General features: G+C 39.9%; 1 protein-coding gene across 1 annotated transcript in view; it reads right to left on the reverse strand.

The window, feature by feature from the left end:
* Positions 1–15,884, reverse strand: part of SORCS3 (sortilin related VPS10 domain containing receptor 3) — a 520,917-nt gene that overhangs the window by 10,052 nt on the left and 494,981 nt on the right. The window contains exons 20-23 of the mRNA XM_039871263.1: positions 14,581–14,714; positions 6,389–6,512; positions 4,975–5,087; positions 916–1,047 (exon numbers count right to left, since the gene is read on the reverse strand). Of these exons, the coding sequence (XP_039727197.1) occupies positions 916–1,047; positions 4,975–5,087; positions 6,389–6,512; positions 14,581–14,714 (503 nt within the window). The remainder of the gene's footprint in view (positions 1–915; positions 1,048–4,974; positions 5,088–6,388; positions 6,513–14,580; positions 14,715–15,884) is intronic.

Consider the following 15,884-nt stretch of genomic DNA (forward strand, 5'->3'; position numbering starts at 1 on the left):
ATCTCGCTGTACACACTTTAATATCACAGCTGCTATTCATCACCGTAATTACCTATTTATCTAAATGGATGGATATTTGTAGCTTCCAAATATAGTCCACACATGCCACTTGCTATTTCAGAATAAAGGGATCTGAATTTTATTTCTGGCCAACTTCAATATGCAACCCTGCAATGCAAGGATCTGCTTCATTTTTCCAAAGAAACTGACTGTGATGACACCTATGCTGCTTGAGGAGGACTGAGGATGGACGTGGGCATGCGGTGATGGCCAGGTGAGTAGCAGAGGGACACAGGAGACGTCTATACAATGATTACATTGTATGAGAGCAAATGTGTTTGAGTTATGTCGATTTTTAGCAGCCTCATTCTCACTTATTTCTACTTCTGACTTAGCATCATGGGAAAGAAGATTGAAAGCATAGAGCAGTCACTAAGACCCCAGCAGGAGCAGAGAGTGACAGAGGGAGAACCATGGAAATGGCTATCGCCTGTACTTCCTGGATACTGTGCAGATCACAGGAACTTCATGAACATTTGGTAAGGACAGTAAATTACAATCTTGTTTGGAAATGCTACTTCCTTAGTCAAAGCAGGATGAGGCACTCCATCTCTCTCCCCGGGGATCAGTCATTGGGTGGAAGAACTGAGCAAGTTGCAGGAATGCCAGCAGTTGGAATGAAAGATGCCAGGGGCGCTTTTCCTTCCTGTGTGGCCTCATGCTCGTCTATGCATTTGTGTTATTCTGAGTAAAGCTGATTGCTCTTCAAAGCCTGGGTGCTGGACAAATAGTGACAGGCTGATGATGGCCCCACGGGAGAAAGCATGTCTCTCCCTTTTTGGCTGAAATTAACTTCAGGTCCCCTTAGCATGTAAGGGGCAGGCAAATCTTCTAGCCAAGTTTTCTTTCACTTACTTGTTCCAGGTCCCCTTCATTGCCTTTCCGCCTTTCCGTCAAATTCTTCGGGGGGAGGATAAAAAGCTCTGCTGAAGTTGGGAGGCCTGGGAACACAGCAACCAGAATCTGGTCTTCCGGGACACTGGTTACCTGCAAAGATGTTTAGACTGAAGAGTGAGGTCCTAGAGGAGCCAGGCTTCCCTTCGTCAACAACAAGGAGCAGAGTATACACAGGTATAAGGCTTTTACACATTTTATAAATGCAGCATTTTAAGCACAGTTTCCAATATATATCCAGGCTTTCTTTCTGCTGTCCCCTTGAATTGCTAGGTAAAGAATTACCAGTTTCACTATGTCCTCTGCTTTTACATACATTTTTACCGAAACTAAAATACTATAACAAATGATTTTCAAATTATTGTTTGCTGGGAACATTTGCAAAAACTCCTCCCGTATTTTCTTGGAGGGAGAGAGCTTCTGGGTAAAACATGAACAGACTGGCCACAAATGAGGAATAAGGAGTTATAAACAAACATGAGAAAATGAAAATTAAAGAAAGCAAAGCAGCACTTGTTTTCACTGACTAAAGCAGGATTTTTTATTAACTTAAAGTAGCTGGTATTGGTGAGGCTTCAATTAAGAGGTCCCTTCATTTGCTGATGACAGCACTAAAAATTGATACATATTGCCAATTTGTTTTTCCAAAGACTCACTTTAAGGCCATAAAAATATTCAAACCCTTCTTTTAGTAACTGTAACTTGGAGTGTTTGTCCCAAACAAATGATCCAAAATATAAGAAAAAGGCATATTCAGGAAGAAATACTTGTAACTTTATTTATAATAGCAAATACATGGGAAAAACACAAATATTTAGAAACATTAAGTGAATAACGATATCATCAATCTGATAGAATGTTAATTAAGATATTAATTACCATTAAGATAATTAGTACAGTGAGCCACAATGAAAATGCGCTTATGATAGCTGCATTCTGATCTATTTCCTTACACTTCTTTGGTTACAACTCTACAAAAATAAAAATGTGTAGAAGTAAAAAAGCAAAACAAAACACTAACAATTATGTTAAATGCTGAGATGGTAAGTTCATTTTTCTATTCTTGAGTGTTTAGTAAAAGGACTGTATTGCTTTTTGATTAAAAACTTAAAAGTCAGCTTTTGTTTGAAGGCAAATTCCTGAGGAAAACAAAACTCTGAGTTTCCCTCTATAAAGAGCATCTCTGTTCTTTCCTGTGTGTCTCCAGAACAATATCTCTTCTGCCAATTCAAATATGATAATGTAGTTTTCGATCTGGCCAAAATTATCTCCCTCCTCCAAGAAGTTTTTGATTTGTCAGGAATACCCACCTCCTCCCCTGACTCTCTCTGCCTTCAGTGGCCTCCTCCACATCAGCCTCTCACCCCAAGCCCTTCCAGAATACCGCCTTTGGGGACTTAGATCATGTCCACTGTGACGGAAGAGTACATCCATCTGGTACAGTCTTTTCTCTGATAGGTTCTTATTGTATGTTTGCCCAGGCATTCCCAGGGGTCTTTGTGGCAACCTCACTCTTTTGAAAAATGCCCGATGGAGTAGAGACTCAATAAATAGTTCTGAGTTGAATAGAAGGGGAGGGGCTTGTTGTTTCTCATTTGCTCAACTCTGATTCTTATTTTGAACTAGGCTTAGAGGTTGGAGTTAATCTCGGAGATGTGATAATAAGGAGTGAGTGTCAACTTGCGGAGAAGGAACAGGCAGCAGTTAGAGCCTGAAAGGTCCACCAAGCAGAGAGGCATCTCCTTGGAACCAGAGGCGGCTTCACCAGATGCTTTAGTATCCTGCTGGGAGGCATGTTCCTGAGTAGCTGGAAGACTTGGTGTCCAGGAGCGTGGGGCAAGATGGCCTTATCCTAACCAGCCACGGGGAGCAAGTCTCCAGAGACCAGGCTGAAGGGCAACATGCAGAAAATTACCCAAGGGAGTGAACTGGGTGAGCCTGGGAGTGCTGTGACTGGTGCGACTCTTTGTCCCAAGGAACACCTGTCAGTTAGGGACCTTGGAGGGTCCTTGGAACTCTGTGTCTAGAGTCGCTAAATCTCTACCAAAGACATGTGAGTGATTTGTCTTCATGAGATTTAAGACCCAGGCATCAATTGGCATGGTTGATTATTATTATTTATTAGGATTATTATTATAATTACCAAGTTATTAATTAAAAAGCCCACATGTTTTCAATAAATGCAATCGTGTAGAATACGATACAATTTTGGATGTTTCACAGTCCAAGGCTTCCAAGAGAAGCTTCTTTTTCATCCCTTCCTATGAACAATTTGTTTGTAAAAAGATTCGAAGTGAAGTTCATTTAGACAACTTCCCACAGAAATGCTCTTATACCATCCTCTTTTACTTCTTTCTTTCTGTCAGCTCTCTCTCAATATCTGTCCCTGGATCTTTCTCCTTTGCCTCGGGAAGCATAGACATTCATGTTTGTCCTGCCTCCTTTCTCTCCCCAGGATGTGTGTGGGGGAGGGAGGTCTCAGGACCTCCACAGCCTCAGCTCCCATATCTCTACCTCGAGCAGGAATCTTTTCTTGATCTTCAAATCCATACTTTCAATTCTCCTGATTATCTTCACCCACTCATTTCTCACGCACTTCAAACTCACATAAAAGATTAAACCATTACTGTCCCCCTGGTATGTGTCTCCTTCATAGTCCACACCTTGATAATAACAAGTCCGCCTCTTACCCACGCTTGTAATTAGAAAGCTTCTCCCTCCCTCTCACCCACACTACATTTTATTAGTCATCACTTATACTCTTCAACTTCCTGAGTAGCCTTTGAATGTTTCTATTCCAGGATCCTTTATCTCTAGCTAACTGTAGTCATGTTTTAGCTGGTTATTTTTTGTGAAATCTCTCCCCCCACTCTGTTCGTTTTCCACCTCAGCAGCCCATACTCTGTATTGCCAACAGCATGGGTATCTGAAATATAAAGCTATTGTCAGGTTTTTTTTACTAAAATAAAAACAAACACATCTCACACTTCCCACTGCCTATAAGAGGCAACTTAAAAGAGGAAACCTCTTTTAGTTTCTCAGACGTTTCACAAACGACCTAACCACCCAAGCTCAACATTAGCCATATTTGCTCTTAAAATCTAAAGATCGGCTACACTCTGCCATTTCCCAAATACGCTGTTTTCTTTCAGTAGTACGTGGCTTTGCACATGCTGTTCATTCTACTTGAAAGACATGATCCTTCATCTGCTAACCACTGTTTGTCCCCTAAAACAGAGTTCAAGTATCTTCTCTGAAGACCATTCTAATAGTCTAATAGTCACATATATGTGCTACGCCTTCACTTTCGTGGATAGAGTCACTCACAGTTCTCTCCATGTTCTTTTGAAATGCTAACCATGCTTCTATCATAGAACAAGTCACCTTTTAGAATTGACTGATACAATGTTTATTCATCATTACACTCTAGTTCCCAGCTCTGAGCAAAGGATTAACAAATTCTTTAAAATATTCTTTAAGGCTAATATGACCTTGGCTTAACTCTATAGAGTTTGCTGACATGCTCCATTTCCTGGCCTATAGGAGCCTTGATTGTCACGTATGGCCAATGGTAGTCTTGGAGTCTGAGTGTCTGGTTAAGAAAACCCTTTTGGTAGGCAAACATCCAGCTAGTGAATGATATTAGTATAAGCTCAATGAGTGGTCCTCATCATTCGTTAAAGGGGTCAAGTTCCTGTCTTAGAAAAATTTAGGATAAGGATGAGGACAATCTCCATTCTCTAACACTGGCTTGCCTCTCTCTCTCTCTCTCCCTCCCTCTCTCTCTCTCTCTTCTCTCTCTCTCTCTCTCTCTCTCTCTCGCTCTTTCTCTCTTTCTCCCCCCACCACCAACTCCTCATCCTTCCTTCACCCCTTCCGCTTTTTCTTCTCTCTCTTTTTACAGAGAAATAATCCTTATCCAACTGTAGAATGATGGTTTTAAGCCATGAAAATATAATCTGGAGAACACCATCTGGTCCTTGATTCATAAAGATTTAAGCAAAGATGAAATCAACTTACTTTCACCAGAGCGCGCTTGATGACATTGCCAATATCTTGCCTCCACTCGGGAATGTCGGGGTTGTGGTAATCCAGATTAGGGGAGAATGATAAGAGCTGGGACTGGAAGTATTCTGCGGGAGGAGAGAGTGTGTGAGTGAGGCTGAGAGAGGGTGTGAGAGGCAAGGGGGACTCTACAACCACTGTGCTTTAGGGAAAGGATCCACACTTTTGTGTAGCCTCAGCTGTAATTCCTTCTTCACAGCCTGTTCTTTGGCTTCTGAAAGAAAGTGGGATTTGATGACCAGAAGTAGATTTGTGCTCCTACCATTTTTGTTAGTGCCTAAGATCTTAAGCCCTTCTTCTTGTAAAAGAATATTGCCTGAGATAAAATATAAGTATGAAACTCCAGAAAAAGGAGACGTTTGCTACTGTAGGTGGTACCATGAGGAGCCAGTGATAAAGCACTAATAAGTTAGGTTTAATGAGAATGGAGCCTTTGTCCCTCCCTCAGTTCCTTTATCTGCCCTGCTAGCAACTGTCTGTATCTAGGGTGAGGGTAATGTTCAATTTCTGGACCTGCTTGGTGGGTACACGGCTTTGTTCACTTTGTGGTAATTCATGAAGCTAAAACATTTATGATGTGTACTTTTCTGTATTAAATTTATACTTCAATAAAAAATGTTTAATTAAAAAAAAACATCTTCTAGGTGTTCTATGAGAGAGTCTGAGCATCAAGTTTGCAGAGATGTAGCAAAGGCATTCACCTGGGGTAGGGGGAGGGCTGAAGAGATGTGATCTGAGTCAGAGGACCTTAGTGCAACTTTCAAGAAAACCCTCAGTACAGCGGCTGTTTCTAGGGGCTTGGGGGAGGTTGTGTCAGATGGTGGTAAAAGCACAAATTTCATTTAAAATAAATTTAATAACTGAGAATGATTCTTCAGGATGTTAGAAGCTCCACTAACCAAGAAAACACATAGGTTATGTGTGGCTCATCTCAGTACCTGCACTATGAGTTCTTTCAAGGCAGGGACCGTGACTCTTCCAGCTTTTAAAATCATTGGTCCCAATTCTCATAACGAATGGGTGCTGCTGCATGTGTGTTGTTGGTACCTAATCAGGACCTAAGATCTAGATGCTTCTGTTTCCAGCTTAGCATTACTTCAACTTATGATAAGTTTCTGTCTAATGAGACCATCAGGTTGTGATACAGATACATCGCAGAAGACAACTAATGCCTGCCTGTGCCCTGCTTCTCTTATAAGCCCAGTCTCTGCTCAGGAACAAGGTAGGAAGGTGTGGATACCTTTTGTGGACCTACATAATTTTCCCATGGCCTGGGGAATTTCCAAAGCAGTCAGCAATTGTCACTAAGGTGGGTAGAGGGGATTGGACAGGCAGGAGGAAGTATCACAGGACATTTTTTAGAGCTTACCATGAACTGCGATATCTTTCGTGTCCTGGATAAGGGCATTCCCAGCGGCCACCTGAACTGTGATGGTATTGGTTCCCTCTGCAAGGAATGTGAAGGAAATGCTGCTGTCCAAGGTGATGAGGGGCTAAAAGAGAGTGGAAAGACCAATTTAATCCTCTGTGGGATACGAGATTTCCTCTTTTCCCACAAATCCCAGACTGTCATCAATCTGCATAACATTTGCATATCACCAAGGGATCCTAACTTGAAAAAGAAAAAAGATAATTACACCACTTCCCAAAATTGTGATTATATCCAGTATCCAGGAAGAGTATTAATACACTCGAAATACACTGTAAAATGTTAATCCTATAAGATGAAGATAAGACTAGATATCCTGGATTTTGCTTGTCATTCTCTTCCTTTTCCTGGGGCAAAGTAGAAGCTACTTTTGAAACCTATTTCTGTTGCCTCTGGAAATAGGAGATCATTTCCCTTCTCTAATATTCTGCATCACTTGAATTTTCATCCTGTGTTGCACTGGACTATAAGACCATTCAGAGAAGTGAGTGCAATTTATTTACTTCTGTATCCCCATCCTTGGCACAACTGTCTTACATACAGCAGAATATATATGTAAGTTGGATGCAAGACCATATTATTGGTTTTTTCCTTTATTATATCTGTGCTTGCAAGCCATTTCTAACATTATTAATAGGTTGGAAAACATATAAACATACATTTCTATGATCATTTTTTCTTTCTTTTTCTTTCTCTGTTTGATTTTCCTTATCATAACAGATAGGCACTCACTAAGGATAAAAGAGAAAGATAATCATTTTTTCCCCTTGAGAAAGAGGATCTTGATAAAAATCAGGTGCTTATTGGAGAGAAGAAAATGAAGATCCCAAGACCGAAGAGTCACTATTCAGTGGTCAGCTTGAGGACCGTGCCCTTTCAAGCTCCCTGGTGTTTGAAAGGTAGGACATAATAGTAGCAGGCTTCTCTAAGGCAGCACATAAAGAGATATCACAAGCCCAGATGAGCAGACTCCTTTTCCTCTCTGTGTCAGAGGCAACAATGGGACAGAGGGTGATAGTGTAGCCAGTTGGGAATGCAGAGAGCTGCCCTTTTAGAGGGTGATTGCTGGCCTGTGATCACACAACAATCCTATGTACCTTAACCGAACATGGCCTGGGAGTGTAGGACAGAACCTTGCAAAAGCTCAGAGATGCAGTCTTCAGACAGCATCCTTGCTGCGAGACTTGGCTTCTTTTCTAGCTCAGAATTTTCACCTAGGCCTTTGAAGTAATAATTTGATTTCTTCTGCTTTAAAATTCTATAGCTCTATTTTATGACCAGGCCAATGGCTGGAATTTGGCAGGATTAGAGATACTGCTCTAAGCTTCTGACACCCCTTCTTCTTTGTTTGCTAAATGAAAGAGGTTGGATATGGAAAGAGATAGACTCTTTTCCTTAACTAAGGATAAACCCCAGAATTCAAGCATTCTTCCCCATACTTATGGCTCTGTGGTGATACATACAAGGATGTGTCTTATTAATTAAATGACAAATGATGTACAAGTAGGCACTGTGATGCACTCCAACACCAATAGTGGCTGTTTAGTGCCTTGTGTTGAATAGGAATCTAAAGTCAAGTTGGTCTCAGCATAGCAATGTTGGCTATGCTCATCAAACAAGGGAAAAAATAACGTGTGTGCCACATGTTGCCACCTCTAGGATGAAAACAGAGACTTGAAACTCTGGCTCTGTTACTATTTTAATGAATGATCTTGAGCAAAGTTTGTTCCCATTCTGGGTCTTAGTGTTTTATCTATTAAATGAAGAGTTTGGGCTACAGGAGCTGTGAGGACTCATTCAGCTCAATACATAGGAAGGATGACTAGCTTTAGGCATACTTTCTGGTTCCTACTGGTCAACCCATTAGGTCTTATCTTTCAGGAAACCTTCAACTGCTTCATTACCTTAGAAAAAGTTTAGTTTTACAAGAAATTGCAATAATTATTCCTGAAGTAGTTGTGTCATTTTACATTTTATGTCTTAGCAATCTCAGTCCTAGAAATTTAGTCAAGATAAAAGAAAATATATGTCCACAAACAGACAAACAAAATATTCATAGCAATATGTTTATAACAGCCCCAAACTGAAAAGAGCCTAGGAGAATTCATCGATAGAAAAATGAATTAAAACATCATAGTATATTCATACAATGAACATAAAAGAACAAATACTGACATACACAACAGTATATATGCATCCCTAAACCATAAGAAGTGAAAGAAGCCTTACATAAAAGAATTCACATGGTATGACTGCATTTATATGAAGTTCTAAAATAGGCAAATCGAATCTATGATGAGAAAAATAATGGTTGGTTGTGGGGATTGGGGTGGGAATTGACTGAGACGGGGCATGAGAGAACTTTCGGGAACAATAATAATACTACATATCTTGATAGAAGTTTGCGGTACAGGTATATGCTTTTGTCAGAACTCAGGAAGTGCACACTTCATATTCACGCATTTTATTATTGATTCATTTTATATCCTCATAGAGGGGGAAGTATAAACAAATATTGAATTTTTGTTAAGAATTTGCAAGCCAGAGTATTTAGGACAATGTATATATAAATGTCTGAAATTTACTTTGAAATGGAACGAAAAATTAATATTGATCGATGGATGGATAGAAAGATGGACAGATAGATAGACATGTGATAAAACAAGCATAGTAAATCTTAACGGTAGGCTTATATCCACTATTAGGTAGTGGGTATAAGGATGTTCACTGTAAAATTAGTGTATGTTTAGTATTTTTAAGAATAAATTCTGGAAAAGAAACAAAACAAAAAAATAATAATCTGTGTGTTTTCATTTTTCTTGATTCCATGAATTACTCTCTCTGAGCATGACTTTATGACATTGCCCTTCCATTTTGGTGACTGCCCTCAGCTATCTTTCATCCCTCCCTACCTCTCGCTACCAGGATGTTTTTCTCCCTTAATTGTTAGTTCTTCAGGGAACCTTCACTACTTGCACATCATCTTCCTCAGCTCTCTGGTCTGTGCGGTTCCCTCTCTTTTCTCTGCACACTCTTCTGGTTTAACAAAGACTCAGGTGCTGGTGCCATGCTGGGCAATGATATCCCTTTCTGAGGGGACTGGAATTCGCCTTGTCCCAGCAGATTTGATCTCCTCTCCATCTGGCTGCTTCCCTAGGAGATTCAGGGGCCAGGCAAAGATGCAGGGTGGCAGGAAAGGCAATTCCACCCGAGGTAGGAAGGAGTGTGCCATTCTACCAGTCAGTCAGGGCTCTGAGCCACAACAACCAAACTGTACTGAATGTTGTCACTTGGTCTCTGGGTGTCAGGCCATAGGCTTCTGTGCTGGGAAAATGGCAGAAGCTAATTTTGTTTTACAAATCGCTTTTTATTTCTCATCAGCTGTTATGGCATCATGGTGGATATCACGTGACTTCCTTGCAAAGCTGGAAAACTTAACAAAATCCTTGAGTTCTTTGTTAGCCACCGATATCTAGTGCACAATGCTAAATTACATCAAGCATTTGAAGGTTCATTTACGAAATCTATTAGACAAACAGACACATTTATTAAGCCAGACTTCTGTTAATTCCAGCTAACTGGCCTTTCGGAACCCCACAAATCCAACAGGCACTCAATTGACTTCTCTGTCTCTGTGTTTTGTCCGAGCTGCAGGGCCAGCCCACGGCGAGGCTTCTTAGAATACTACTCCTGCCCTGCCTCGGCTGTGGATTACAACATTTCCCACAGAGAATCCCTCATGTATGACAGGTCACGGATAATCCATTGAGCTTAGAAAGAAATTGGCAAAGCTCTGAGTGGCAATGTAGTTGTGAGATTTTCACTTGACCAATGGAACAGGGAACTTTAGGGAAATCTTCGGGTCCAGCCTTCACCAGTTGCCAGATACAGTAAGTCAAGGTAATATCGAATATTAGCAAAGCTGCACAATTTAATATAACTTGATGAAAACTGCCATTCCAAATTAGACAGACTGTACAATCAATATGCTTGCCTTACTTAAAACCTTCAGCAGATTACATAGTAATGTGTGAAATGTGCTTATCATATAAAGTAGAAAAGGCAGAATATATAATTTGGATAAACTATGATTAGAACTACGTAAAAGCTCTAAAATGCATGCAAAGAACAGAAAGAAATAAAGCAAAATAATCCATGACTGTGATTAACGTGAAAACTTGCTCCTAGGGAAGCAGCCAGATGGAGAGGAGATCAAATCTTCTGGGACAAGGTGAATTCCAGTCCCCTCAGGAAAAAAAGTCCACACACACACACACACACACACACAATCCAAAAGCTCAGGACAAGTATCTCAGTGTCTAAAGTATCGCTGTCCATGAATCTGGTTCTATTGTCAATCATTCTATCCTAAATCTGAGTTTCTCTGATAAAATAAAAAACATCTATTTATGTCATTCAAAGCCACCTGTCATCTATCCTCCCCATCTTTCATTTTTTCCTCTAGTTTCCACTTACATGAAACCCCTGGTTTGTCTGAACACAACCATATCCAAAGCCTTACATTTACACACAAATCCCTCTCCCGCCTGTCTGCCTCAATTCTACTGTTCATTCGATGTCGGCCTAGGACCAGCTTCATACAGGACTCATTCCATGTCTAATCATGTTTTCATCCATCATCCTCTAGGCTGCTGGCCTGGGTCAGTAAGATTACATTCCTTAGCGTAGTACCTTATAGTATCTATTACCTTATAGTATTTATTCTTGGATGTTATCTTCATATTCCCAAATAGATTGTATATCTTGAAGGCAACAATTGGAATTTATACTGCTTTGTATTCCTCACAACATCTAGCACAAAATAGAGGCTCTTGAAAAAGATCCATGGAGCTACTGATGCAATTCACATCTTCTGCTGACAGGTTTGTAGGTATATGAACCTATATTTGGATTTCAGGGGTGCTTGCTTTCTTCCACTTACTTACACATCACACTTACATACCAATCATTGCACGTGCGTTCATCTTGCCTTCTATGTGGAATGTAATTTCCTTGAAGGTAGGAGTAATGTTGTGTGGGCTCTTTTATGTCTAAGGAGGCCAAGCAGAGGGCTGGATATTTAAGGGAGATATTAATTGATTCTTACTGAGAGATTGATTTAATTCAACAGCTTAGGTAAACCTATCTAATTCACCTAGTCACAACACACATACACGCATGCACACACACACGTACAGGCACACACATCCACAAAATACTACCTTCCAAGGTTATTAGCCTGTTTTCTCTTTAAAATGGGATTTCTCCTTTATCAGTGATGTTCTGATGATGAAATAAAATAATGTGTATGAAGAGACTTGTACAAAGCAGTACTAGGAATCAATGTGCAAAATTAGTATCAGCTCCTTTTACAGATCAGTTTCCTAATCGAAGGGAACCAAATAACTCTAAAATCAGAGAACGTTGACACCAAAAGAGACCAATTCATTTGCCAGTCAAACATGGTCCTCACTTAGCCAGTATTGGGTGCTGTGGCCACTTCGATGTATTTATAGCCTGGTGCTGGGAAAAAGCACTGAAAATGTATTTCTTTCAAATGGACCAAGCAACCACTCTTGGAGGTGAGAGGAAATGCCATGGAACTAAGTCAGATTTGTCACTGATATGTGTTTCTAAGAGCTTTACATATCTTTCTTTGCTTAACCCTCAAAGCAATATTATAGTTATTCCTGCTATTATTATGATGTTGCAATTAACAAAACTGAGGCCCAGAGAAATTAGATTATTTGACTGAAGGCACACAGCCAAGAATTTGAGTCTCGACCTCGACCCAGGTTTGTCTTATTTCAAAACCTCTTTATTCTAACGGCTCTCACGTATTAGCATTCTCTTGGTTCTTTGAGAATAAAATCAACTAGTAAGACCTTTGAGACCTGGGTGTTTGTGTAGTACTTTATGCTCAAGTTTATAGATGAAAAATTCCTAACCAAAGGAATATCTCAGGTCACTATCAATTAAAGAAATAAAACTATATGCTATTCTGTAATTTTAAAGTGTCCCTCTCATAATATGACATAATATAGATTAGATAGCTAGATAGAGATTTCAAATAATAACTTGATGTTCATAGATTAGATATTAGTATCCTCACTTAGAAAAAAGAACACTGAAACTCAAATCAGGTGATTTGTTCAAGCTAATACAGGTAATCGCCAGAGAAATAAAAGCTAGACAACCCAATCCCTGTATCCGCTTTTCAGTTTATTTACCAAATATTTATTAGACACTATCTGATATTTCAGGTCTTAGGATCAGCACTCAAATAAATAAAAGAAGAATGGTGCTGTAGAGAAACACTGTGCCTTCGGTTCCTTGCTGGATGCTGAGGAAGTCACTGTGTCGATAATGGCCAAAAGCTACCTTCGCCTTGCACACAATAGAGTCTCAGTAAAGGTCATGGGTAAGTGAGCACTAACAGCCAAAATCTCACATCGTCAGAGGAGAAATGGACTTAAAATCCTTCTCTTTCTCACTTTCTCCCCACAAATGAGTTTCTCTTTTTCCTTCACCATGTATGCCTGTTGGCTTTTAAAGCATAATTTGAGGATCTGTAACATGGAGGTGACAAGAGTGATGCAGCCAAAGCATCCTGGGGCTGGAGGGTGGTACATGACAAGTAGAACTTAGGAGACCGGGGTTTCAGGTCTGACTCCACAATTAACCAGCTGTTTGACCCTGAGGTGCTCACCTCACACAGGGAGCTTCATTTCTTTAATATACCAAATGGGGATCTTATTAATAACCTCCCTATCCATTGCCATGATGAGTAATAATCCCAGAAAAGCACAAGCATCAGTAGCCTATGCCAAGAAATGGATCTGAAAGTTTATAGCATGGATGATGCAAACAGAAAAGGGTCCATGAACCTAGTTTACCTTTTATCAATCCATCCTAACTCCCAGTTTTTAGGATAAAATAAAAAGTATCCATTTTTGCGAGTACCTAGTACGTGCCGGGAAAATGCATATTATCTTACTTAGTTTTCACAATAATCAAGATGATATATTCTTTTCGGTCTGCAGTTGAGTGAATTCAATTTTAGGTCAAATGTCTTGATTGAGCTCACACAGCCAGCATGTAACAGTGCTGGAAACCTAACTCGTGCCTCCCTGACCCCTAGGCCCATATTCTCTCCATCACACCATGCCATCTCCCTGAAAAAGAGCGGCGATGAAGGATCTCTCACTCTTATCGTGCAGGGCCTGAAATTCTCTTTTGTCATCTTGAAATAAGCAAACAAAACCAGCATTGTTCCGTTCATGTTTTAAAGCAAGTGCTATACCAGTAACTGAATATTTATTACCACATATTTAGGTATTCGGCATTTCCAAGTCTGACAGATAGCCTTCTTAAATTATTTAAAAAATTAAAGGTCTCTCTAAGATGAGCAATACCAATCACATCAAGAATGACCAAGGAAAATGCAAAGACAAAAACAGGAACAGAGAAGAACATTAAGCCCCCAAATTCGGGGCCCCTCAGCTTAACTGCGTTCAGTTTCTATTATACAAGTATGGTCATTCTTGACACATGTGTCACCATCACTATGGGCTGGGAGCAGGGACTATCTGCCAAGTCCAGAGTTTGCCCCTTTTGTTCCTTTCTTTGAGACTTGACAAAATCAGTGTCATGCCTGAATGAACTCTGGCCTTCGTAGAACACCTAGTAGGTCTCAGAAGGTATTCTTTACATGCATTGTCCCATTTGATTTTCACAGCTTACATTTATATATCAATTCACATTTTGCAGATGGGATTATTTAATTTCAGAGATACTAAGTGACTTTCTGCATATTATTTAGCTAAGGAGTGGAAAGGCCAGGATTAAAACAGATGTTGCAAAGGAAGTTTTAAAAATATTGATCATAGGAGCAAGAACAACCAGATTTGTGTCGTTTCTCAAAGTACTCTTTCTTCCTTAGGACTATTTGAATATTTATTATAAAAATGAACGCGGTGCAGAGAGGTATGTTGTATTCAATTATGTGGAGTCATAGCTTCATTAAGTATATCCTCTTGCCTACACCCCCGGTGTCCCCAACATCAACACAGGCTGGAGCCTAAGAGCATTCAGTACAGATCTAATAAGGCAACAAGCAGAAAGGGCCAGACCTTTGTGCTATTGCCGAACCACCAGAAATAGGTAAGGGTCCCCAGCTGACTGGGCCACACGACTGCACTGATGTTGACCTCCTTATTTCTTATAGCGACAAATGGAACTCGGAGATGAACATGCTCCACAGGACCTACAGAACCAAGGAAAACAATGTCAGTGTTTAAATTTCTGGAATAAACAATCAAACTTTATCACACCCCCATATTCTTAATCTTAACCCCTATTACCTTCACCTATAATAAAACAAGGATTATAAACTCACCAATGCTGAGGTGTGTGTGCGCGTGTGTGTACTTGAAATGAAGTAGCATGTTAATAGGGAAATCAAATCGGGCTTCAGATTGTTTGAGTGACATTTAAACTTAATTCACATCTGGTGAGCCAAACCACAAATGCATATGAAACTCTGATTCAAGGGCAAAGCTAGTTTTCTAGACACTTAGCCAATAAATAGAAGAATAAATAGCAGTCTCTTTCATTTCTGACAACTAGCCTGCATAGTGACTTGGGGTCAATGCATTGTATGGAAAGCTCTTCCATTATCCTCAGTTGTTAATTGGTTCCATCCTCTTCAACCACCGGCCATTGTGCCTGTCACGGCAATACTCAGTGGGTGCCATTCAGGAGCTGGCAAGGCTGTTTTATAAAAAAGGAAAAGTGCATCTCTCTCCACTGAGAAACAAATGCCAGATTCCCAAATAATAAAAAAGCTGTTTGTAAAAAGGTAAGCAAATATTCCTTTTTTTTTCTTCAGAAAACTGATATAAACAGCATCATATTCTAAAGTAGCAAGAGAATATATAGGAACACACTCTATAGCGAGTAAAGATTTTAACTTAATTAATTTCCAAAATAAAATGAGAAGATGAAAATGCTAATGGAAAATATTAATATGTCAGGGTTGCGTCTGTGGGGTAGACATGTTATCTTTAACTCTCTGGGATTTTCTCTCTTTCTTTTAATCCTTCCTTCCTGCCTCTTTCTTCTTTTCCTCCATTCTTTTACATTTTCTCTCTTTTCCTTCCTTCCTCCTCCTTTCCTTTCCTTATATCATTCCTACTTAATCGAATCCAATTAAAATTTTCTAATTATCTGTTCACACTAAGAGCACATTTTCCGGGTTTCCCCGTGATAGTTTGATGAGTGAAAATGACTAAAGGTCACACTGCAGCAAGGATATCTCTTTAGTCTGGGGGGTCTTGAGTTCTCATAGGTGGGACATCCAGCCTTTGCTTTACATCCTTGGTCATTTTGAAGACAGCTCAGTTTAAACTGAAGAAACGAAATGAAAATAGATGGC

Source organism: Pteropus medius, unplaced genomic scaffold (genome assembly GCF_902729225.1).
Source record: "Pteropus medius unplaced genomic scaffold, Ma_sr-lr_union100, whole genome shotgun sequence".
NCBI lineage: Eukaryota > Metazoa > Chordata > Mammalia > Chiroptera > Pteropodidae > Pteropus > Pteropus medius.